At 34.7% G+C, this 24,402-nt stretch overlaps 5 protein-coding genes across 8 annotated transcripts; 2 read left to right on the forward strand and 3 right to left on the reverse strand.

Moving 5' to 3' along the window:
• Positions 1-3,198: 3,198 nt before the first annotated feature.
• Positions 3,199-4,568, reverse strand: LOC123194099 (heat stress transcription factor C-1-like). The gene is made up of 2 exons (XM_044607249.1): positions 4,188-4,568; positions 3,199-4,093 (listed from the first exon to the last, which is right to left on the reverse strand). Exons 1-2 carry the CDS (start codon positions 4,389-4,391, stop codon positions 3,398-3,400), a joined length of 900 nt encoding a protein of 299 aa, XP_044463184.1. The 5' UTR covers positions 4,392-4,568; the 3' UTR covers positions 3,199-3,397.
• A 453-nt stretch (positions 4,569-5,021) lies between these two features.
• LOC123194098 (kinesin-like protein KIN-13B) lies at positions 5,022-10,208 on the reverse strand. The gene is made up of 12 exons (XM_044607248.1): positions 9,872-10,208; positions 9,622-9,795; positions 8,975-9,166; positions 8,574-8,681; positions 8,103-8,180; positions 7,946-8,027; positions 7,265-7,424; positions 6,876-7,178; positions 6,419-6,637; positions 5,806-6,307; positions 5,660-5,725; positions 5,022-5,582 (listed from the first exon to the last, which is right to left on the reverse strand). The coding sequence occupies exons 1-12, from the start codon at positions 10,001-10,003 to the stop codon at positions 5,403-5,405; spliced, it is 2,196 nt and encodes a 731-aa protein (XP_044463183.1). The 5' UTR covers positions 10,004-10,208; the 3' UTR covers positions 5,022-5,402.
• Positions 10,209-11,341: 1,133 nt separating this feature from the next.
• LOC123194100 (coiled-coil domain-containing protein 9) lies at positions 11,342-14,349 on the forward strand. 2 transcript variants are annotated; one of them, XR_006497222.1, is made up of 4 exons: positions 11,342-11,838; positions 12,689-12,950; positions 13,734-13,920; positions 14,004-14,349. XR_006497222.1 is itself a non-coding variant. In XM_044607250.1 (2 exons), the coding sequence occupies exons 1-2, from the start codon at positions 11,590-11,592 to the stop codon at positions 12,875-12,877; spliced, it is 438 nt and encodes a 145-aa protein (XP_044463185.1). In that variant the 5' UTR covers positions 11,345-11,589; the 3' UTR covers positions 12,878-13,260. The 2 variants fall into 2 exon arrangements, 1 of the variants encoding a protein (XP_044463185.1); XM_044607250.1 differs by lacking the exons at positions 13,734-13,920; positions 14,004-14,349 and having other exon boundaries at positions 11,345-11,838; positions 12,689-13,260.
• A 1,535-nt stretch (positions 14,350-15,884) lies between these two features.
• Positions 15,885-19,571, forward strand: LOC123194607. The gene is made up of 6 exons (XM_044607893.1): positions 15,885-16,316; positions 16,406-16,538; positions 16,744-16,847; positions 17,312-17,456; positions 17,540-17,680; positions 17,849-19,571. The coding sequence occupies exons 1-6, from the start codon at positions 16,276-16,278 to the stop codon at positions 19,253-19,255; spliced, it is 1,971 nt and encodes a 656-aa protein (XP_044463828.1). The 5' UTR covers positions 15,885-16,275; the 3' UTR covers positions 19,256-19,571.
• Positions 19,572-20,109: 538 nt separating this feature from the next.
• Positions 20,110-24,402, reverse strand: LOC123194608 (ras-related protein RABF2a-like). 3 transcript variants are annotated; one of them, XM_044607894.1, is made up of 8 exons: positions 23,952-24,402; positions 23,239-23,402; positions 22,976-23,143; positions 22,184-22,232; positions 21,593-21,666; positions 21,165-21,258; positions 20,626-20,749; positions 20,110-20,340 (listed from the first exon to the last, which is right to left on the reverse strand). In XM_044607894.1, the coding sequence occupies exons 2-7, from the start codon at positions 23,362-23,364 to the stop codon at positions 20,652-20,654; spliced, it is 609 nt and encodes a 202-aa protein (XP_044463829.1). In that variant the 5' UTR covers positions 23,365-23,402; positions 23,952-24,402; the 3' UTR covers positions 20,110-20,340; positions 20,626-20,651. The 3 variants fall into 3 exon arrangements, with proteins under 3 accessions (XP_044463829.1, XP_044463831.1, XP_044463830.1); XM_044607896.1 differs by having other exon boundaries at positions 23,239-23,316; positions 23,952-24,398; XM_044607895.1 differs by having other exon boundaries at positions 23,239-23,316; positions 23,956-24,397.

Consider the following 24,402-nt stretch of genomic DNA (forward strand, 5'->3'; position numbering starts at 1 on the left):
TAGTCCTATTTACATTCATACGGTTATGTTGTCAAATTATAAACAAAAATCATAATAAATAAATACGGATGTAGATTCTCGAGTAGTAGTAGTAGGTAGACCCATATTTAAAAAACCACTCTATTCATCACCGTTTCACTATTTTTATCCATCGTTCTATATTGTTATAATAATTTCAAGTACTTCTTATAAAAAAATTTGAACTTCTTTTATATTTGTAAACTTGATTTGAATTACTTTAAAAAAAAAAAAAAAACCGATCAAGTGAAGGAATGAGGGTAGCGATACCCATTTGCTTTTTATAATTGTTGTGCAAATGATTCCAAAATATGAGACGAGTAAAAGCCATTGATCCTTTTCCAAACATTTTCTGCTCATTTGTTCATTCATTATTCTGTTTTGACAAGGGGAACATGAAATGATAGAATAGAATGGAGAACTAAAAAATATAGCAGAATTGAATAAAATTAAGACGGGAGCTGGACCTGTCTAAATTACGAATCTCCATATTTTAAAGCCCACTCAATTGGGCTGGACCTGTCTTATATTTACACTCTATTTGTGATCTTCGTGGGCGTCTTTCTCAATTCAATTTTACGCTTGAATTCGAACTAAATCGAATTTGAGCTTATTTACGTTTGATCTTGAGCTTGTTTCAATGAAGTTAAACTCAAGCTAGCTTCAAAGATATTTAAATTCAATTAGATACTAAACAATGTTATTTTAATACATATTAATTAAAATGATGTTGTTATAGTAAATTTATATTAAATTTTTTAAACTCGTAAACCTTACAAGCAAAATACTCTTCAAAATTTAAATTCGAAAATATTAAACACTTAAGTTTAAATTCAAATTTATTTAAATTAAATTTATTTTAGATTGATTTAAGTCGAAGGAGCTCGAACTTAACCTAAAACAAACTCCTTTATACGCACTTCATTAAGCTCCCCTCTTGTGGAGGCTAGCATTCCGGCGCGATGGCTTGTTTGCCTTCAAAAAACAAAAGTTATATTGGGCATTAATAATGGGACCTATTTTAGTGGTTAAGGGCTTGATCCAGTAAAGTGTAATATCCCTGAAATCGATCAACGCTTTACGAGGATCAGAGAAATTGCACGTGGAGGTCTCAAAACTGAGGCAAGGTTGAGCAGCCGGGCTCAGCTCGCAAGCTCTATTTTAGGCCGAAAGACACCTTAAGTTTAGTGCATTCTCAAATTTTTAATATGTATTATTTTATTAAAAAATTTTATAACATTTAAAAATAAAATTATTATTTAATAAAAAATTTAATTTTTATTTAATAATTCTTTCTTTTACTCAAAATTTAAAAAATTATATTTTCCCTTTTAAAATTTGATTTTTTCTAATCATCACTTCCTAGCAATCACTTTGTTTCACCCGTTGGTTTGCCTTTCCACCATTTCTCTTCCTGATGGTTTTTTAGTATGAAAACTATCTAAAATCTGATCGAAATAGTTAAAAGATATTACATAAATTTATATAACATTATATGAATCTGTGTATCATTCGATCATCTATATATTAATAGAACGATGCACAAATGACAACCCACATATCTTATTAATGGATTTTAATGTATAAAAAATTACGATAATCCCTTTTTAGTGTAAAATTTTGCATTTACATCTAATTCAACGTTTATCCAACTGTTACATTTTACACTCACTTGTTAAAATACACAAACCGATGAAATCGTTGAACAAATAGCCTATTTACCCATTTTCCATAAAAAGTAAGCAAATTACATTTACGTAATTATAATTAATCAATTTAATAAGAATGAATAATATTATATATTTATAATAAATATTAATTTAAATAATGATAATAATATATCATAAAAATATATAATCGTTTAAAAAATATGTTTTGGATTAATACCTAAATTTCCAAAATATATCCTTGATTAATACTTAAATGTAATTTTTTTTTTTTACTGGATCTCCTGAATTTCGATGTGAATTATTGCAGACGAGAGTCAAAGATTGATAAGTTAGGAAGGGTAAAAAAATTATATGTTATTTATTTACTTGGTTAAAATGGATAGAGTTAAAATTATTGTATTTTTTTTTTTAATAATCTCTTCAAAAAATAATTATTTTAATTAATTAATATTTCCAATATTTTAAAATTCAACTGCCAACAATTCTTTAACAATATAATAATTTTTTTATGGTCGTAAAGCAAGCCAATGAAGTTGGATACGTGGTTGATCTTAGAGCCACGTTTAATTAGTAAAATTAAAAATATTTAAATAAACAAGACAACAAAAACTAGCCTAATACATGGTCCGGATTTCCCTACCCTTATGACAAAGTGACAGGTGTCACCTGTGCTTTTGTTTTATAAATCCTCACTTATTTTTCTTATTTAAAATGAGTTAAATCAGAAGAGTAATTTCAAAATTGTATGGAACGTAGGATTGAATGAATAATAATACTAGGTAATCAGAGAGACACGTGGTGGGGGCCTGGTGAAGGATGGTTAAACGTACACACCTTGATTGTGTGTGCCAGAAGAGCACCAGATCATCGGTCATACGGTATCTATCTCATGAAGATTTAAGGAGGACGACAAAAAATGATGCATTGGGAAGTGAACACGTATCCATCCACTCTCAGAAGCCCCACGTGGACGCATCGGCCCAGAGGAGTGGTCCCCGTAGAAAAGCGAAAAAGGAGAGATAGATAGGTGGAATAATAGTAGAAAGAAAAAAGGGGGTCCCAACGAACGTTTCCATTATTGTCAAATGCTGGACCCACTTCAATTAGATTTTTGACACGCGTCCAATGAATCCCTCACGTTAGTCAGCCGTCACCTTGATAGCAGAATTGGAACGGAAGAAGAGGATTCACCTGCGGAGATTTAGTTAATGATTGGTGATAAAATGTTTGACTATGGAAACGAAGTCGATGAAGGTCAAATGAAGTGAAATTTTGCACTGTCTTTATGGGCAACAAAAGATCGTCTTATCCTGACCATACATACATTCGTTCTTGTTTCTCCTATTGTCGTCCTCCTCTTAATCTTAGTTGAACATTAAAACTTAATCAATGCAAAATTTATAAAAATTTTCAAAATAAAATAATATTAATTAACGAGAAAACTGATTACAGTATTAAAATTTTTTAATAAAATATTTGGATTCAAATTTTTATCACTTTGGTCAAACTCTGAAAAAATTAAAAACTTTCAATGAATTTAAATTTTCCTGAAGCTTGTCATATATACATACACAATAAAGACATAAGCATGATCGAGCTACATATCAAACACATAATTATTCACTTTTTTTAACAACAGAAAAATAAAAACATTAAGAAAGAAATGAAAAAAAAAAAAAACACAACTAACGCAGGCTTGTGACAAAGAACTAAGATCCGCCTTCTAACAGTGAAAATGGATAAGGTAATCGAGGACTTGCCTCCACCGTTTCTCCAAAAAAAGAAATACTATTCCCCGCCGTCGACACCGCCATAGGATTTTCAACTCCGCCGTTTGCTGAAACAGCCGAAATGGGAGTAGAAAAAAACCCAGCGCACCCATAATTCAACCATTCTATTGAATTTTCCGGTGATGGTGATGACTGACACATGTCGAAGCCTGAATCCGGCGATGATGATATTACTCCTAGAGTGTCAACTTCTTCCTCTTCGGATTTTATTGAGCCCATGCCGGAAGAAGAAGATGGCGGTGAAGAAATCATAAAGCGTCTCTTTTTTTCGCACACTTGTTTCCTGGTTCTTTCTTTTTCAAGCACCATGCGAGAAAGGAGATCAGGGTCTTCAACAACTTTGTAAAGAAAAGCCATCATTTGTTGCGGGCGTCTCTCCGTGGCTTCTAATCGCTTGTTCATCCCTTGGAGCTCTTCCTCTAACAACTTCTGTTCTTCCTTTAACCTTTCTATCTCCATAATTATTTCTTCGTCGTCAAAGTTTCCACTTTCCGCTAGCATGTAGGGACTTTTACTGTGCTTTCTCCTCACTATATTCTTCAGTAAGTGCTTTTGCTCTCTCAGAAACCACTCGTTTGCAAATTCCCATCTATCTGGATCAACCTTTTTGAAACCCTGATAGCATAATTTCAATAACAACATGTAAAGATTTGGTTTTTACAGCAATTTCTATAAAAATGATTTCTTTTGAGTATAATTAAGCACTCACATAAGTATTTAGCTGACGAACAAAGCTAGAGAAATTGTTGTGCTTGAAGTATGCCGGTAAGATCCTCTGTGAGAAGTATACAGGTTCGACGACGATGAAGCTGTTGTTGGCTCTACCCCAGGTGATTAACATATCAGACGTTGGATCATCGACCATCATATAAGTCTTCAGAACGAACGGTGCGATTACGTTGTTAGACTCCATCCCATATGCAGTCGCTATGCACCTCAAGTTAACCCTTTTTCGTCTCTCCGTTGGGCTAATCTTACTTGTGCGACGTGACGAAAATGGAAATTTTTTTAAAAAAGGCCAAGTGTGATTGGCATCGGTTGCATTGGCTTTTAGGAAGTTGAAGGGTTGAGGCGGCACCGTAATAGACAAGTAGACGTGTGTAGAGTAACATAAGTAATGGTGGCACGCATCCTAACCGTTATGATATTTCCTGACTCGGGAGGTGGGACCACGTTTGCTCCGCTTTTATTGTTAGATATTTTCAACAATTTTTGAATTAATACAGATCCGATGCACTTAATTAAAAATTTTTTGTATTAAATGTAAAATAATATTTTATATTTTAATGATATATTATTTATATATTTAAAATAAATATATAAATAATTATTTATTAAATATATGGTATTTTTAAAATAGATATATAATTAATATACAGTTATATAATTAAATATTATTTTTAAATTTAAAATTATTTAATTAAAAAATATTATATTATTTTAATATATATTTTATATAATTAATACATACACACACACACACACACACACACACACATATATATATATATATATATATATATATATATATATATATATAAGATTTTATTGACAAACAGGGCGTGTGTTGTCTATTCTGTTTTTTGTTTCCCCTTTTCTTGGGAACCAAACAACTGTCTCACCTAATAAAAATATTACATTGCAGCTGAGCTTTGACAAAGAGATGCCATCTGTTTTAAAATACCCTAGCTCACAAGTCAAGATAGCAAATGACTTGAGGTAACAGTAATGTAAATCAAAAGAGAAAAAAATATTCACTCCAAATATCCACTGCAGAAGCCAAGATTTTACCTGTGACAAGGAGAAATGGTCGTGTACCGAGAACAAAATCTCCACTAGAAAAGACATCTATTCATCATAACAAAATTTCCACCAAATTCCACTTCCGATCAGTAAAATTGCGATAATTTATGGCTTCCATTAATCAGTTACTGAAAGATGATACCAAAACATTATATTCATTCAGATGCCTTTGAAACTGGGCCAAGCGGGTTTGCAGTTGCAGAATTCCTGCAGCCTTCTGTGAAAGTATGGCATTTAATTTAGAGACATAAACATCTAGTTGATTTCCAGGTTGGTCCACTTCAACTAGCAAATTCATTTCCTGCATAAATATGACCATATATAAGTCAGATCATAGCAGACAAATAAAATGTGACCGGACAAAAGATTTTCACTTACCTCCCGAACTATGTCTATTGTCTCCTCCACTTGTCTACGATGAGCAGACACAAGATCTTCTTCTTCCTAATCACAGGAAGGTAAATTTCATTTGGCCATTGAATAACAGATCATAAAGAATATACTGACGTCTATAATATAATCACCTTCAACAGGGCATTAAGATAGTAGTCTGAATGAGAGTTGTTTGCCTCAAAGGGCGAATTATCCCTGCTCTTCTTCACAGCATCAGTTTTCTGCCTATCATCCAAAGTTAACATTTGGTGAGTCTCTAACTTCTTATTATTAATCCTTGATGTTTTCTCTTGTTCATAGGCCACTTCAGAGTAATCATAATCGTCTTCAGAAATGTCATACTGACCACCTTTTTGAGACTTGTAATAATCTAAATGTACAGATGCAGTCAAATTTCCATCCGCTCTTCCACTAGGAACGCGATCCAAATTAGAGGGCGGAGATGGTTCTCGATCAATCTGTTTGGCCCACCCAAACCTGTTCTTTTCATTGGGAAGATCAGTTACATTGTCATTGGATAATAATTTAGTAGGTAAAGCCAAAGATAAGGGCAACATAGTTGATTCTCTAAGATTCGATGATGAAGATAGTGGATCCCTTCTGGAGCTGTTCCCCTTAGAAAGACTCTTCACCCTGGAATATTTGTATCCATCAGAATAATTTGAGTGAAAAAGAAGTTGGTTTCCACCATCTCCCTCCTGTGTGGGAAATGCGAGGTGGATGTGGGTCCAAAGAACCAATTACCTGTCAGCATATCGCAGTGTGTTGAGAGTATGCTCACATGAACCAGAGCTTGGTGAGATACATGATATCATTACAGTGCGTGAGTCACCAACAAATGAATCTCTGAGGACTTCAGTCAGTTTACTCCCTCTAAAAGGTATGTGACCCTGGTCATTGTCCAGAGCTCTAATGCATTCCTTCAAAGCGAGCAAACTTTTATTTATTTCTGCACCTTCCATTCTGCAAACAGATTCATTGGATTCCACAGGTTTTGTCAACATTGATGCTCAGAAACTCTCAAAAGTAAAACACAGAGAACAAGGTCAGGCCATTCAGTTCATGAACTTTTGGGTCTAGAGAATCTCCCGCAAGAGGACTAATGGCTCCATGCGGTGCATTGTGCTATTGCTTTAAGAACCACAAAATGGGTCTGCTTTAATATCCAGAAAAAGAAACTAGTAAACCTCTTGAGATATACCTTGTTTGTTTATCATTATCGGTAGTATCAGCCCCCCGCTCACTTCCAGCAAGATCAATGAAAGACAACTTTCCAACAAGTCGTGCAGGCTTTGATTCAGTGCCATCAGGTGATCTCTTGATGGCAAGCTGAAGTATAGCATGTGAACGGGACGATTCCTCATTTGCACCAGTGGTGCCTGTGCTTCTTGTGGCATTTCCTCTCTCGATCAACTCCCTAATAGTCTCAACATGTGAAACTCTGTATTCTTGCAAACCAACTATGCACACCTGCTGCTTCCCATCCTCCCTCATGCACAGCTTCCTGCAAAAGTTAAAATTCCAAGCAGGAATATAATGACTGCAGCTTCTTTTCAGTAGCCAACTAAAACATAATCTAAAATAACTTACTTCCGATCATTCAGGAGATCAAAAACTTTGCCACCATAAATCTCAAAGAAGCTGACATGCAATTGGAATCCTTGGTTCCGATGTGTTTGGTGCATTAATCTTAGAATATCTTGGGATGCTTTAAGGGGAAGTGGTTGCATAGTATAAGTCTTTCCGCTCCCTGAACAAGAAAAATTACATCAACTCAAATTGATTGACAATGTTATACAAACAACTTAGCATTTGAAAGAAGATAAAGATATGGCATTTTCTTTTAAGATATATGTTCTTTATTGCAAATATGTTTAAACACCGTACAAGCGCTTCCATCAATAACAAATCACACTTAGATTCTCAGGCAGAACATGTATGCTAGGACAAAGCATGCGCAGTATTCCAAAGGTATTGAAGAATGATGTCCAGATTACATCTACAAATTATAGTACGCTTAATAAAGAAGTTATAAGTACTTTGTGATGTTTTCCGAAAAAGAAAACAAAAAGGAATAATATTCAAACCCACAGCCACCTATAAAAAGGTATTCTCATGGATTCCCTTGTACAATAGAGAAAAAAATATCTCTGTTCATGTATTACAATCATTGTAATCTTATCGATTAAAATATCCTGCATACTAGACCAGTAAGAATATCATCGCATCTGATAGCACTTGAATCCAGTTGAGGATTACCAGACGACTTACCAGTTTGCCCATACGCAAAACAAGTTGCTTTTGTTCGTTGAAATATTAGTGGGACTATGGGTTCCACGGTCTCAGAATATACCTGCAATAGTAAGAGCAGAAATCCAGTCATTCAGCTAGATTGTACTAGCAATGCCAGGCCCAGTTATAAACTCACCTCATCATTTGAAACATTTTCACTCAGCACTGCATCAAAAAGAAATCCGTGTTTCTCAACATACTCTGTCAAGTCAACCTGCAGGGACAATAAATTGGACTTATTGAGATGAAACAGGAACTAAATCACACAAACTTCATAATACCACAAAAAATAAATAGGCCGTGATGTAAAATTTCCCAAAAAAAATCAAGTTAGAAAAGAAAAAAAATATTAGAAATGAGTAGACAAAAATAAAGGCATTGTGACAGCTAAGGAATTCAGCAACTACCTTTCAGTTCACTTTTACTTTTCATCTCCAACGTCATGAATCCATTTACACTACTAATCCAGACACAACAATACTAAGCATCTATAAAAAAATAAGTTTTGGCAGAAGTCTATGCATGTGACCTCTGGATTTAATGACCGATAAAAAGTCGCTCCAAATGTTGAAAGAACTGTTACAAAATGATCGCTTGGGATTCTCACCTTCAGTTTTGTTTCATGAACCGTCAGAGAATTGGAATGTGGTTCTATGGTAATGATGTCTTCTTCTTTCTTAGCTATTTCCTTCTTATTCAAGGGTCTCTTCCTCACCTGCATTTGACATAATAATCACAATCCATTTAATAATTTAGAAACAGCATAGCAAAGCATTGAAGAAACTTTCAGATCTATTAATTTCCTATTACTATACTGAACCTCGAATGCCATTTTCTTTCTTTATTCTTTACTGAGAAATTTAGCTATAAATTTTAACATCCAGAAGTTAAAATTTGTTACCGGCTGTGATTAAGGAGCCTGCCCTGCCAAATCGTCAAGTACATGTCACACTGATATAGCCAGCGAAAAAATAAGAAATGTGTTTAAATGGCATGTAAGAGACCTACCACAACTTTGATCTTTGCAACATTGTTGGATCTTTCTTTATCTGCTGAGAAACTTTTAAGAAGGCTACTCTCCGGAACACCTCGTGATCTATTTGCAAGCTTGTTTGTAGAGAAGTTTGGTTCAGAGTCATCAAAACTTTTATCATAAACTGTCTGATGGAAGGAGTATTCATGTACTCGGGTAGCTGGCATCTAGTTTTGGAATGAATAAAGACATCAGTAGCCAGCAAATGCAATTCCAGTCCACCGCAAAACAATTTTTTGTTTAATGAATTAAGAGAGCAAAAGCTATGTAACTGAGGTGATCAATCATGCTCTGTTGGCTTGAAGTTGTAGAACTGAAATATATATCAAACAAAATAGAGATAAAAAGAAAAAGTCTTTCCAGGACTGAACGTCTGTTATGAATTGTGATAATGATCATACCGTAAGCTACCAATAAAATCGGAAAGCACTCCCATCATGAAAATCACAAAAAAGTTGACACGGATACATTTCAAAACAACCCAACTTTATCTCAAACATTATGTGAAAGACTATGGCTAGAAGTCTATTAAATTATCCAAACAATTAATGCATGTAACTAAATAATAAAATATTTAATTTTACAAAAATAAAAAATTCATAAGAATCTGAAAAGAGCTTACCTCAGGTAAAAGCTCGGTATCAAAGGAATGCAGATCCAGCAGGCCAGGGCTGAGCTCACCATGCGACATGTAGTCATCGCCAGTCCTTCTGAGACTGGTAGACCGCACAGAAAGCGGAGGCGTTGTTGGGTCCGGTGACTTTCTGCTCATTCTTCCTCCGTATAAACCAAACTCCTGTGCATTAAACGCATCGTTTCATCAGAGTCGGAACATTAAGGGAAAAAAAAATACTCGAGAGATCAACGAACACCTGTGAAGAAGGAACGTTTGAAGATTGAAGCCATTTCGCATTGAAGGACGAGTCAAGGAAGTTGTCAGAGTACTGACGGTGGTGATGAGCCGTGGTATTAGATCTTGTCATCTGTCTCCCCACCACGTTCATTTTCTCTCCACGAACTTCCGATCAAACTCTTATCTCTCTCCTTAAACTCACAGATAAATAGCCGGCTGAGCCGTACACAACTAAATAAAAAAGAAAGAAAAGAAGCTGTAATGGAGGTTGTTACAGGTAGCGTGATGATATTTTTGAAACCTTTCTTCTCTTTAAACAAACAACGTTAAGAGAAATGATTTTGAAACTTTGAAAAGGAAGACCGGGCCAGCTCCCGAAGTGTATGTAAATAAGAGGATAGGCGCGTGTCATTATACGACGCTTGGTTGGCCCACTGTTTTTTTTTAAATGAGTGTATGGAATAGATTATGTTTGTCTTCTGGGAGCCATTCTTCTGACCTTTACCTGGTAAGCAAAGTTGAGTGCCGGACCACGTGAGTAAAGAAGAGCGTGGTTACAAACGCGCAGGAGATCCGTTCTGTGCTGGGGCTGAAGGGGTCAACCATTCCAAGACTGTTCGTTGGGCACAGTTGTTGGTCTTCACGTCGCTTAGTGCATGGCCCACTTTAGTGAATCGCGGATTGTTATTGATGATGCTGTCTGCCTTTGTTCTTTACCGTGGATCTTTCCCCGGTATTTTAGAAAATCAAATTTCCTTGCATCGAATTATAATATATATTTTTTATAAATAATAAAATAAAATAATAAAAATTTTTAATTTTTACATAATTATTTTAAAAATATTTTTAAAAATTTATATTAATAATATATATTACATCTTATTATATATTTATTATATCATATTTAATATATTTTAAAATACATATTAAAATTTTATTTTTAATAAAATTATATATAATTTTATATATAAATAATAATATATTATAATATAATTAAAAATTAAAAATATATATAATTATATAATAATATATTATTATTTATATATAAAATTATACACATAGCACAATCTTTATTCGCGTGATAGCCCATTTACAATTTTCTCACGTGAACTTAGTGATCACTGGTGGTCATTTTGGTATTTTCATTTACAAAACTCCAACACTCCACTCCTTCCTTCTGCTGCTTCCATCTTCGTTTGCTTCCCTCAACACAACCTCAACTTCTACTTTAAGCTTACCACACAACAGCATGACCACCTTCACTGTTATTCCTGTGTCGTTTTGGCTGGGTTTTTTCCTTCTTCCTACTCGTAAAATAATGTTTCATCTTCAATCACTTGATATTTATTCCTAGTCTGATTTTGTTCTAGTGATTTTCATCTGCGTTTAAGCTTAAAGGTAAGGATTTTCTTGTGCTTTTTTTTTTTTTTTTCCCCTTTCTTCGTTTAGGGTCATGTGGTAAGACCCTAGGGTTAGTCACTTCAATTTTGTCTGAAGACTGGAAACAATGCTTGTTCTTGAAGTTCGGAAAGGATTTCCGGGAGGAAATTATTTTGTTTTACTTCTACAAGTATCTGAATTACTTTATGTGGGCCCAAAGAAGACTTCAACCTCACCTAACGACCCATTTGACAACGGGCTAGGTAAGTCAAACTAGGCCCGGCCCATGAATTAGATGGATATGATAAGCGCTCCTTTCTTGTTAGGTGACAACAGGCGGTTGAGGTTGAAGAACTGATGGCGTCTTTCTGCTGCCTATCCACAGTATCAACATCGAACACCCTAGCAATTGCCCCTCCATTGGCACCCTTCACGTCTTTCTCGCCAGATTCAATGAGACAAAGTTGCAGTTGCTCTCTAGTCTCTATGCCGATGTTCGGTTCTAATCGCCTGAATTTGAATAATCGGAAGATGCAGAGACAGTTGGTACGTATGGCACCTGAGGAGGAGAAATTGACTCGCCGCAATCCTCTCGATTTCCCTATCGTAAGTTTAATCTTTTCCAATCCAGTCATTCAAGTCAACCTCCATATATTGTTTCTAAATAGGTTAATTTGCACGGCGAATTTGATTTTATATTATGCCTAATGTATACAAGAATAAGAACTCGAAGACATTATTTTTCGATGAAATTTGACCCACTTTTCTTTAAAATTTGGTTATTAAAAATTGTCTCAAATGCAATAGCGAGAGATTTAGCCAATTGGGTTTGTTTTACGATTTGCATATTTAGATGATCCAATCTATTTTTCAAAACTCATAAATATGTGTTCTTTTGGCACAAAATATCATTATTGGGTTATGATTAGGAATTATGATTATGGGAATAATTGCTTATTGATATTAAATTCTTATATGTGTGTGTGGTATGTTTTATTATTTTTGGATTATGAACAATCATAATTTAATTGTGTCTGAAAGACAAATAATCTGAAAAGCTGATTATCTGTGTTAAAGTGTCTAATATGTTGAATACTTAAGCATGTAGATTATAAATGTAACAAATTCATTAAATCAAATAGTCCAATAAATTCAAAAAAAGAGTTAATCCGAAGAGCTTTTGGATTATAGCTTAGATTAAAAAAAGAGAAATTTGATTATAATTTACTGTTAAACTTTACACGCTATCAATAATATATTGTAATTGATTATTTATCCAATAATATGGATTAAAAGAAGGTGTACTAAACAAGCACTTTGTATCTTGGACATGAAAATTAATTGAAGTTCCCATAAAGATTGTTATATTTAAAAATTGATTGTGGTGGAATTATTCTCTTGATCTTAATGTTTGTTGTATGTCGCGGGGATGTAATGTTGTCAATCTATAATGCAGGAGTGGGAAAGGCCAAAACCTGGTCGCAGACCTGATATATTTCCCCAATTTAGCCCAATGAAAACACCATTGCCACCCCCATTGCCATGTGACCCTCCAGAAGAAGATGAAGAAGAGGAAGAAAAGAAAGAGGAAGAGGAGGAAGATCCTGAGCAGGAGGAAACTGAGAAGCCTGATAAACAAGAGTAGTATTCTTTTGATGGCAGAGTCAGGTATTGTAGAAAGTGGATGACAGAATCAGCCCAGTAAAATTTTGTTGAAGGTGATGATCCTCATTTTGTGCCGAAAGGTTATGCCAAGCCTCTTCTTGGACTTTATTGTAGACTTTAGTTTCCATTTTTGTAGAATTATCAGTAGCTTATGATGTTCTACTTAGAAGAGTGATTTTAAAATGAAATTTAGGCTTATTTTTTTCCTTTCTGAGCTGTCATTGTCTCCCAACGGGGATAGATATGCATGATCTGCTGAACCTTTGTGTGTATCACCGTAAAATTGATTTTATTGCTAGTTGTTTAACTTACAATTTAGTGTTTCTATAAATGCAGAATCTGGGGAATCCCAAAATGAGTAAAGTTTAGCTGTTATGTTTTGGAATCAGTAGCTTATCTCTTAGAAGAATTATGATACTTGATAAATTCTTGGTAGTTGAATTCCTAAATTTGCTTATTTTGTGTTTCATTCCAACTAGTCAACTACTCTTTTCATATTTGCTTTACACTCAGAAGAGAATGAGAGCTCATTTTCTGTCACAATAAAACTATATGTGCATATATTTGAGTATACAATTGAATACATAAATGATATATTCTCATGCGATTGGGTGATTTTGAATTAAAAATAAAGTAATATTTAATCACATAATATCATATTATCTGTATATGTGTCAAGGATGAACCTATAGCAAACAGTATGGGGTTTATGTTGTACAAAATAAAATTATGAACCCAATTTCTGCCATGGCAAAAATTTATTGGTGAGGACCGCCAAATGTGACTGTTAGTTGCGGCAGTTGATGATTCCCTTTCTCATTCTTCTATCTGTTTAGTTTTAGCTATAGCTCCTTGCAGCAAGACTTTGAAGGACGGGTAGGTCTGAATGTTCGCTGAATCGGCAGCTAAACAAAATGCCCATGCACAAGCGCAAACGGAACTCTCTTATTTTAAAGACCAAAACTCCATTTTCAACATCTTTCTTGGTCTTCTTCTTCTTCTAATTAACGCACCAGAGCCATGGTCCGTATGATCATTCCTTCGTTAATATATATTGTTTACGCTTGCCTAGATTAATTGGATCTGACTTGGTTTGTGACTTGCAGTCTCTGGCGCCATTGATGCTCCGCTCACTGGTGAGACTTCTAACATCCCTGGTAAGGGAGCCTGCCACCTCTATTGCAACGTTACTCTACTACAGTGAACTTCTACCTCAGAATATTTTACTGGTGAGAATGGTTCGACACGAGTTACTCGATCAAGAAAATTATCTTTTCCACTTTCTTGTCAATTTTTTGAGATGTTTCTGGTAGATTCAGTTGATTCATCATCTTTACAAATCATACAGCCCTTTTTCTTGCATGGTGGATCCAACAATTTTGTGCAATTGTATTTGGTGATTATGTTGAGAATTCTGAAATAAATATAATCAACACTATATTGAAAGCCAAATTTGTGTTGAAATTAAGTTTTGGGAGGTTGGAGATGGGCTGCGCTGTGCCAACTAATAGGAGTTTTTTTTTTTTTTTTTTAAATAAATTAAATATGTATAAAAAGGAAAGGCCAAAACGGTAAAATAATTTAAGTTCATTTTGTTTTATTATCGTAGCAAGGGTAAGATAGGGGACAATACGGTGACAACAACAACTAATTAGAGCTCTTGCTTTTGAGTTGACCTCCTAACTCGAACATTATATATTTGCATTATTTATTTAGATAATAATAAGTTAACTAATTATTCCTACATAACAATTAATAAACAAATTGAAAAATATTTCTATAGCAAAAGAAGAGAAATATGTCCAACATGGACTTTTCAGTTTAACATGAAAAACTCAACTTTTTATTAACAAATTTATGAAAGAGTCAACATCGATTAGATATGATAATTTTGATTCGAATTTAGGGTTTTTAATTTTTTTTTTTTCCTAACAGAAAAAGAATTTTTCAATAAAAATGAAAAAAAAATGAAAATAGATAAAAAATATCTCTGTAATTAGGGATGGGCTTGTGATTGGGATATATATATCCCGTCCCCCACCCCACCCCATCCCATCCCATCCAACATCCCATCCCATCTCATTCTCACTATTTTATATTAATATATTTATTTAAAATATTAACATATTTTTTTTAATTTTAAGTTGTTTATATTTTTTAATTTTATTTATATTTTTGTTTTATATATTAATGTGGTTAATATATAATATTTGTAACATTTGAACAGTAAGTTGGTTTTAATTTTAATTAATTTTGTTAATTAATAAATTTACGTTGTGTTTAAAGGGTACGAAAATGAGATTAATGTATGCAAGAATGAAAATGGAGACTAGGACGGGTTGAGAACAGGTTGAGGAAGAGATTATTTTTCATATGGAGAGAACGAGAAATCCTTTTAATCTCTATACTAAAGACAAAAATTGATATCTTTTATAAAAACAAAAACAGGGATTGAAATCTTTCTCCTATTCCTTCTCGTTGCTATCTTTAAATACAACTAACTAGACAAACAACACTTGTGACAGTTAAAATCACACTCAAGATGTTGATTTGATAAAATTGTCTAATCAAATTGCATTAAAAATGTGTAATTTATCAAATTACACCTGCCATCGTATAATTTTAAAAATTCTCACTGAGAAAAGTACAATATTTTATTATCAAAATTTTTATTATTTTATTAATTAAATATTATATAAAAAATTATATTATTAAAATAATCAAATATTATCTCAAATCAAACGTTTCATTGAACAAAAATCTTAATTAGTATAAACAGGTGATTTCTCTAAAAGTTTAAGTGAAAAATATAAATTTAATTGATTATGTATTATTATTAAACCAGCGTTAGGGCAAAATTAACTGAATTATAAGATTGTTAATGTCGTTGAAGTAACCGTTAAAATTTAGCTTAGAGTTAGACTTTAGACGACAGTTGTCACATTAATACGGTGCAGCTCATCAGATTCGTCCTTGATAACCACACCTTGTTCTCTTATCAAGCGGCCACATCTCCTGTAAATCAACCAGACTCTCCGCCTCTCCCGCACCATATCACAACACCCGAATTGCCAAAAATACCCTCTACAACGTTTATATTCATCACTATGTTACAAGTCTTCGGAAAGCAGACCACGGTCATTATCGGGGACAGAAAACTCACAGACATTAGTTGAACGTAGCGTGCGGCCACCAACAAGTTCTCAAAAAAATGTCCAAGGACAGACAAATAGATGTCCGAAGAGTTCTGATTTTGAAATATTCTCTAATTTTGTCATGAAGGATCTCACATTATCTTGATTTTGCATCTCTTTAACGTCTCTTTTTCATTTTTTTTTTTTTGAAATCCACAACGGTCACTAAAGCTCGTCGAGCAAGATGCTGGACGGGCTGTTGGGTCGAGGTTTTGGTTCCAAATGGTTTGACCTCCGATCTCTTTATGGATATATTAATTCTTTTGGTGGTTTTCTTTATTTATTTTGGTGTTAATCTGTTATTTTATTGACAGTAAATCGTTGATAAAACTGATCAAGAGTCGGATCGATGTGATAAGGAGGAAGAGGAATGCGACGCAGAAGTTTTTAAAGAAAGACATAGCTGATCTGCTTGCCAATGGTCTCGATATTAAGGCTTATGGCAGGGTAATTGGCATTAGTTTGGTTGTATTTATATCTATTTTTAAATTCTAAATTTCAAATTCAATGGAACAGCGGATTCTGCTGTTTGATTTTGTCGTTGTAGTGTTCATTTAATATTTAAGTAGGGTTTTCTTAGTGTGTCTGCGGTAATTTTGTATGTGTTGAAGATCTTAACGAGGTGTTAGTGTTTTGCAATGTGGTGAAACAGGCTGACGGGCTTCTAGCGGAATTGAATGTTTCATACTGCTATGATTTCGTTGAGCAATCTTGCGATTTTGTACTGAAGCATCTTTCGGTCCTGCAAAAAGTGAGGTAGCAGCCGACTTGCTCTAGCCTTTACTGATATTGTTACCAACTATTAACTGGTTTCTCATTTAAACTAATCTTGATGTATTTCCCTAATAACAATTAAATAGCATAGCAGACCCTACTTTGGACTGGAGCTCATCAGCAGATCTTTATTTATGATATTATTGAATGTATTAAGCTCCAGCATGCTGTTTATGATTTCATGGTTCCATTCATGAGTCAATAAGGAGCTAAGAGTTTATCTCATGTCCATGAAGAACTCCACCTTTATTTAACAGGTCTCATGACCTCACCTGAGGAGTAAAACTGAAGCAAATGCTGAATCTTTATGATTTGATTATATTTTCCATGTTTGTCTTCGTGTCTCAAATTGAAAGACTTGCATATTTCAGATTTTATTGACACATTTACTTGCAATTTTCAGATTTTATTGACACATTTCACACTTCAATTGTCGTCTTTTGCAGTAATTGCCCTGAAGCCTGCAGAGAGGCTGCATCGTCCCTGATGTTTGCTGCTGCAAGATTTTCTGATCTGCTTGAGCTACGTGACCTTAGGCAATTATTTCAAGAGAGATACGGGAATACCCTGGAATATTTTGTGAATCAAGAGGTACTTTCATCAATAACTTAGCTGAAATGTTCTAAATGTATAAATTCATTCTGGTGAGTGACGTTCTTTATTCTCATTGATAGTTTGTGGATAAATTAGCTGCAAAGCCTGCCACAATGGAAAAAAAGGTACAGTTAATGCAAGACATAGCTTCAGAGTTTTCAATCAAATGGGACTCCAGGGCTTTTTGGCAGAGGATGTCTAAACCCTCAGCATCTTCACAGGTTTGCCTTCTGTATTTCTGTTCATGATTGATGCTGTTACCAGATAGAAAGTGTGAAAGCAAATCCTAGAAATGATAAAACTTGTGGCAGTGTTTGCTTAGTTGGAGATATAGCTCTTTACTTCTGCCTGTTACTAAGAACTCTTGCAATCTGCATCTATTATTGCAGGATCAGCCGAAAAGTCTTGGACCTTCCAATGTCCCTAAGGGTAAACATAAATCAGTTAACAGCAAGGAGACTAATCTACAAGAAAACAAACATGAGGGTTCATACAAAGATACACTTGAACATGCAGGTGATGGTCACAGATTGCACAACGGCAAAGAGAGTAATCCATTGAAAAGAAATGAGCTTATCCTTCCACACAAACATGTTTCTGCAAGTGATGGATACAAGCCAGTTGTTGGTAGGGAAGAAACTATCCTTAAAATGGACCATCATGACATTTCACTCCAGGGAAAACAAGAAGTCACCAGTGATAGGCATGAAGCTTGGGATAGGAAGGAGGACACTGCCCTTATAAAAGTGAGAGCAGGCAGCTCATCTCATGGGAGAAGAATGGAACATACTGATGGTACATTCAAGGCACATGGTGATAGGGAGAATGCTGTGCCAAAGAGACAGATCAAGGACAATTTACCTTATGGAAAGGCATACATTGGTCCGAGTTATGCAGAACAGCATTCAAAAAGCAATGGAAAGGACCTGCTTGACTCTGATAGTCATGGTGGACAGCACAATAATGCAAATTCAACAAGGAAAGTTCAGGATGAAGAAATAGTTCAGTTGAAGCCCCATTACAGTAGTGCCCTCCCCCCTCCATATGTTAAACATAATGCCAAACCGAAGGATGGAAAATATGAAGCCAATTTAGGATATTCACCTTTTCGTTTTGATGGTGAGGGAGTCCCTATACATCCTTCAGTACCTATCACAGCTAATGTTGGTGATATATCAGAGAGAGATGTTAGATCCACAAGAGCTAAAACTCTTGATGATGAGAAAGATTGTCATTGTAAGGATGATGGTGCAGGAAATCCAATACAGAAGGCAAGATCTGTACAGAGGAGACACCCGAAATCACCATCTGGTCATGACAGTATTAACAATGCCACAGATGCAGGAGTTTCAAAAAGAAAATCAAGAAGCAGGAGAAGGGATAACTCAATAAGGGGTCTGCAAATCTTGTTTGATGATGAGCACCATCAAAATAACGAAGAGGAAAGGAGACTAGATAAACTGTTAATGCATTATAGTAAGAAACCATCGACCTATGAAGAGGGATATGCGAGAAGGAAGTCCAGAAGTCGTCAAGCGCATCCTGGGGGCAATGATATTCTTGAGACACCTCAGGCTCATGGGGGGGATGTGTCTGATGATATGGCAAAGGTAGTTCATCCAGTTAGATCAATTTCCCTTCCATGTGAACAACCAGCTTCATTAGAGGCAAAAAAAGTATTTGTTCGTGCTGCTTCCTTTCAACCTGATAGATCAAATGCAGCTGGACATGTGCACCCAAAGTTACCAGACTATGATGATCTGGCAGCCCGGTTTGCTGCACTGAAGGGGAGGTAAAATCTATGAGTAAATGAATATCATTAGCAGCATAAAATTTTATGCGATCATCTTGTATGTCTCCCTCAAGTTTGGTTCTGTGTTGAGAAGGGAGAGCGGGGTTGGCTTTCTTCCTCTCCATCACCAATATAAGCAAAGTGCCTTGAGAGTACAGTCTCGTGTGTGTCTGAGCCAGCATTATATTTTTCGGCTGTCATGATTTCCTGAACATATATACTGATTTCAGATTAACTTCCATAGATAATGTGTAGTGAAAGTTGTAATGTTGCATATCCTGAAAATGATAGAAATTGATATTGAGGTTGTTTTGCGTGCATTGGTGCTCGTCTTAACGGCAATTACTCCTAATAAATTAGTTGTGTGTACACTAGTTCTTTTGTGTACATTTCCAATCCCATTTATGACAATGAAGCTAGCAGGTAGAGCAGGGCAGATGATCCTTTTGAACTCCGGATACTTCGCCATTGCATTTCGAAACAGGGGGTTCTTCTTCCAGCAAAGATGGGATAACTCAACCATCTCCGACAGATCAGCATTCACTGCCAGTTACACCTCTATTGACACCCATGAAGAAACTTCCAGCAGAAGCTTGTTCAGTTTCTTCGAGGGACACCAGGTCATTAGAACTTCAGTTAGTGATTCTGTTAGTAACAAAGGACTTTCGTCTTCCTCATCAGGATCTCCATGCACATCTCCTTCATGGTTATTGTGCTAAAAACTGAGTTCTCTACTTGTGGCTTTTATTATGGTAAATTTCTTTATTTCAGATGGTTTTCGAAAATTATTTCTCTTTCTGAAAATGGTTTTCACAAAAGTATTCCAAACGTATACAACTTCAGTATCAGTTCCTGATGTAACAACACAGTAATTAGCAAATTTTTTATTCATTTCAGTTTCGTAATGATTTCTTTAAAACATTTCCATAAGTACACAAAGCTTTAGTAGTGAAAACTCCACATGTACATATAACAAGGTATGCAATGGAATCAGGTTGTCCAAAGAGCAGAGCAAAACCTTCTGACTTCGATAACCCGCTAACTGCTCCCATCTCATAATGCAATATTTTCAAATAGCATCATGAAAACCTGTGAACAGATATCAAACACCAAAACAAATTCACTTGCATGTGTTGCTTTTGAAACCTTTGTAATTAAAACATTCTGATAAATTACATAGCTTGCACACTATCAACTGATCGAGAAGGAGGAGGGAGGCCATAGACATCAATTTAACTCCGTATGTTAAATTAACACGTGAACCAATTGGCAAATGACATTCTATTCAGTCATGAAACCATGTTCCTACATTTTATTCCCTTAGAAGTTTTAACTAGAAGCTAAAAGACCATTGACATTTAGAAAATTACTTACAATTCAAGCTGCAAGTCTGGGTATTATCACGAGCAACAAAACCCTCTACTTCCACCTACTTGACGTCCAGTGTGCAACTTCATTCCGGTTTGACGTAAAGGGTTAGCTTTTACCAATCTCTTTGCTGCAAAATAAATGTCTCCATGAGCAAGGAAAGGAAATTTGGAATAATCCTCAGAATCAGACTTTAACCAGAAATACATGTATCTTGTTTGAATGACCAAAACTACCTCAAAAATAACCAAGCGTCTCAGTCTAACAATAAATTTAATGCGCTTTTGGCCTTACTGCAGACCTCCTGTTTTGCTGAAATCAGAAACATTCAGGAGATTCTGCCTTCTTTTAACTTTTTTGAGGAGTTGTTTTATATAGGAGTACAAAAGAATCCAAAAGCAACAAGAAAGCTGTGTTTTTCACGGGATACAGCAACAAGACTTGTGGCTCCACCAATTTGCTTCAGATATGAAAATGATATACTACATCCTATGAGACACATGGTGTATAACTCTACAAGAAACTGAGAGACATGGTAAAATTACCTATTTCATAAAAGAGTTCATTGACATTGTGTGCAGTCTTTGCAGATGTTTCAAGAAAAGATAGGCTATTTTCTTTAGCATATAGCTCACCATCCTGCAAAATATAAGAACGAATCAGATCCAATATATAGCTCATTTAAGTTCCCAGTTTGTATGTGAGTTCTGACTTTCAAGGGGGCTAGGGTGATGATCATTAAGAATCACCTCTATATTTTTGGTTAAACATATACTTTTGGTTAATTTCCCTAAACAAAATGCCAGTTATAAACAACATAAAATAAGAAGTTGATAGCCAAAAGTTTCCAACCGTGGTGGCAAAGACTTCATGAATTAAGGCTGGTTCGTCTGGAAATACATATAATCTTCACCACTGTCCCAACATTACCCAAAATAAAGGAAAAGAGAGAAAATGTCACATTGTAAAATACCTCATATCCAACTTTTCTCTTATCTTCCAAATCAACCTTGTTTGCCACCAAAAACGTTATCAAATTTGGATTTCCTGAAGCAGTATGATACCAAAAATAAGATGTTGAATAACAAGTCATATTTGTGTAAATTATCACATAAGCAATACTTCTCAGAAGCATCATTATGAATTAAAGTTTTAACAAAGTGCAGATATTCTGCTTCAAGTCAAAATCCAAGCACTTTACCAAGTTGCTTTAGAACTCTATTAGTGGATTCCATTAAGCAAGGTAGTCAAGGTACAACTTAAAAATGCGTTTCAAATGTACCTAAACTTCAGAATTTGTTGTTTTCTCTAAGTAGAACTCCTGCATTTTTTGGCACATTGATATGCCAAAGCAAATATATCTTAGAATAGAATTAAAGAAAAAGAGATTTTTTGCATGCTTTGCATATTTACTAGAAGAAATCCCATTGTTAAAGTAATGGAGTATGGACGTCTGCCAAAGAAGAAAGTGTATGAAGGTGAAAGTGAATAACATATAATAAACTAATTACAAACATTGCTAGAAAAAAGGGGAAAAAGAAAACAATAGTTTTATGCCACTTACCTTGTCTTTGCAATTCTTGCACCCATTTCTTAGCTTTTTCAAATGACTCCTGAAAGGCAAAACCACCAGGCATCAGACCCATTATATGGCTTCCAAATTAGAATAGCACATCATTCACATTCAACAATCTAAAATATAATAATACTATATATTTACACAAAACAGTACCCAAATTTCTCGTCCTAATTTATTTGTCTCTAAGGATAACACATCATTTATGATGAGAAATTTGGACTAATACTTAGGATGTGTAGTGTTATTCATCAAGAAAACACAAAATTGAGGTTTAATGTTGAAGTTGACATTGTCAACTACATCCATTAAGTAGTCTCTCAACCTTAAGGTATAGTTGGTATTCAGTAAAACAATGAAGTGCTAAATAACCATAGCATCTACCAAGACAACAGAGAGAGAAAAACTCAGAGATAGGGGCGACAATATTACGAAGTATAGATCTAACCAGACAAATTTGATACAATCAGATTAGTTATGTCAACAAAATACAAATTATTCTCCAAGTAAGGCATCAGAACTCCTTGCTCATCTCTTTCTTGTGTACAATGATCACATTCTATTTCATAGTCACAACATAATATGAGAAAAAATACCACAGGTGACATTGGTATAATGATTTCAAAGCAACAAATAAAACATTAAAATTAGTATAAGCCAACCAATCTATATGTAGTGCCTTCATTCAAGACCAACTTCTGTTAAGCTTAGATAACTTCTTATAACATGATGCAACAAAGCAACAATACAAAAACCATAAGAAAGTTATTGAATAAATACTATGCTCGTGATGTCATAAACAACAATGGCTGCAGCTGCACCACGGTAATACATTGGAGCCAAACTATGGTATCGTTCCTGCCCAGCTGTATCCCATATATCAAACTTTATAGTGGCTTCATTTAATGACAGAACCTGTGTGAAGAATGCTGCTCCAATTGTTGATTCCTGCAGCAAATCCCCATGTTATAGGTCAGACAATAGATGATTTTAGTAAGTTAAAAACATGAAGAAACTTAAAGAAAAAAATATGAAAAGTAAACCTGGAAATCAAAAAATTGGCCTTTGACAAATCTCAATACCAAACTTGTTTTTCCAGTTCCCATATCTCCAAGAAGTACCTGGAGAAAGCTTAAGAATGTGACAAACATAGATGCTTTCTTTTTCATGGATCATCCATGTAATCATTGCGAACAAAAGGATACAACTACCACAACAAATTAAAATACAGCATAATAGTGGAATTTAACATACAAGTGAAAGTCATAGGAACTAGATTGTAAAATAAAAAGACTGAAACAAATTTAGAAATTATCAGAACTCATGAAGCCATTGAGCTCAAGCTCGTAAGAATGGTAACACTATTTTTAAACAGTTTCAATGAATAAGACATAAAAGCAAGGTTAAAACTTGGTTAAAGTCAATTAATTAAATAGAACAAATATCAGAACACAGAATTTCCATAAAAAACGGACTTCTCTTCTTGTAGTAACGAATCAATACATAACAGAGCATCACAGATGATATATTTCCATGAAAGAGCATATAGCAGCCGAAGAAAAGTTTCAAGATTAAAGCAATCAATATACAAAACGGATATTCCTGGCTTAAAGAAAGCAATCAAAACTATGTATAACAAAGGAATTTCATTTATGAAAACACAACAATAGTCTAAAGAAAACACTAGATCAAAACGCTATGACTAATTCAAGCTATATGCATCAATAACTAAAAAATAAAAAATGGGAAGACATACCCACCAGCTTGGCTTGTATATTCTTGTTGCCTGTCCTCGCCATTACCAATCAAACAAATTTCTTCAATTTCTTCGTTTTGTGTTGTAAAATTGTATGGACAAGAAAACAGATGTTGCCAGAAATGAAAAGGTTATATCCAGGGAAGCATTGCAACAGCAGAAGAATCGCGCGTGGGAAGCTGAAAGCAGCAGAAAGAATAGAATAGCAGCAATAGTGGAGACCGGTAGGTTTTCGTTGACTGTTAGGTTGGTTGCTTTTTCCTGCCTGTTTTGTTTGTACCTTTGTTTATTCTGCAAGTTTTATCAAGACAAAAAAGTGGCATCTGAGACACTTCTCCATACACAGAAATCACACTTTCACTTCCAAACTCTAGTCAGTTTTAGAATCTAATGGAAGCTCTGGCTCAAAATTTTGATCAAAGGTGGAGAAATTTTTTTTAATGAATTCTGT

The sequence above is a fragment of the Mangifera indica genome, chromosome 13 (genome assembly GCF_011075055.1).
Source record: "Mangifera indica cultivar Alphonso chromosome 13, CATAS_Mindica_2.1, whole genome shotgun sequence".
Classification (NCBI taxonomy): domain Eukaryota; kingdom Viridiplantae; phylum Streptophyta; class Magnoliopsida; order Sapindales; family Anacardiaceae; genus Mangifera; species Mangifera indica.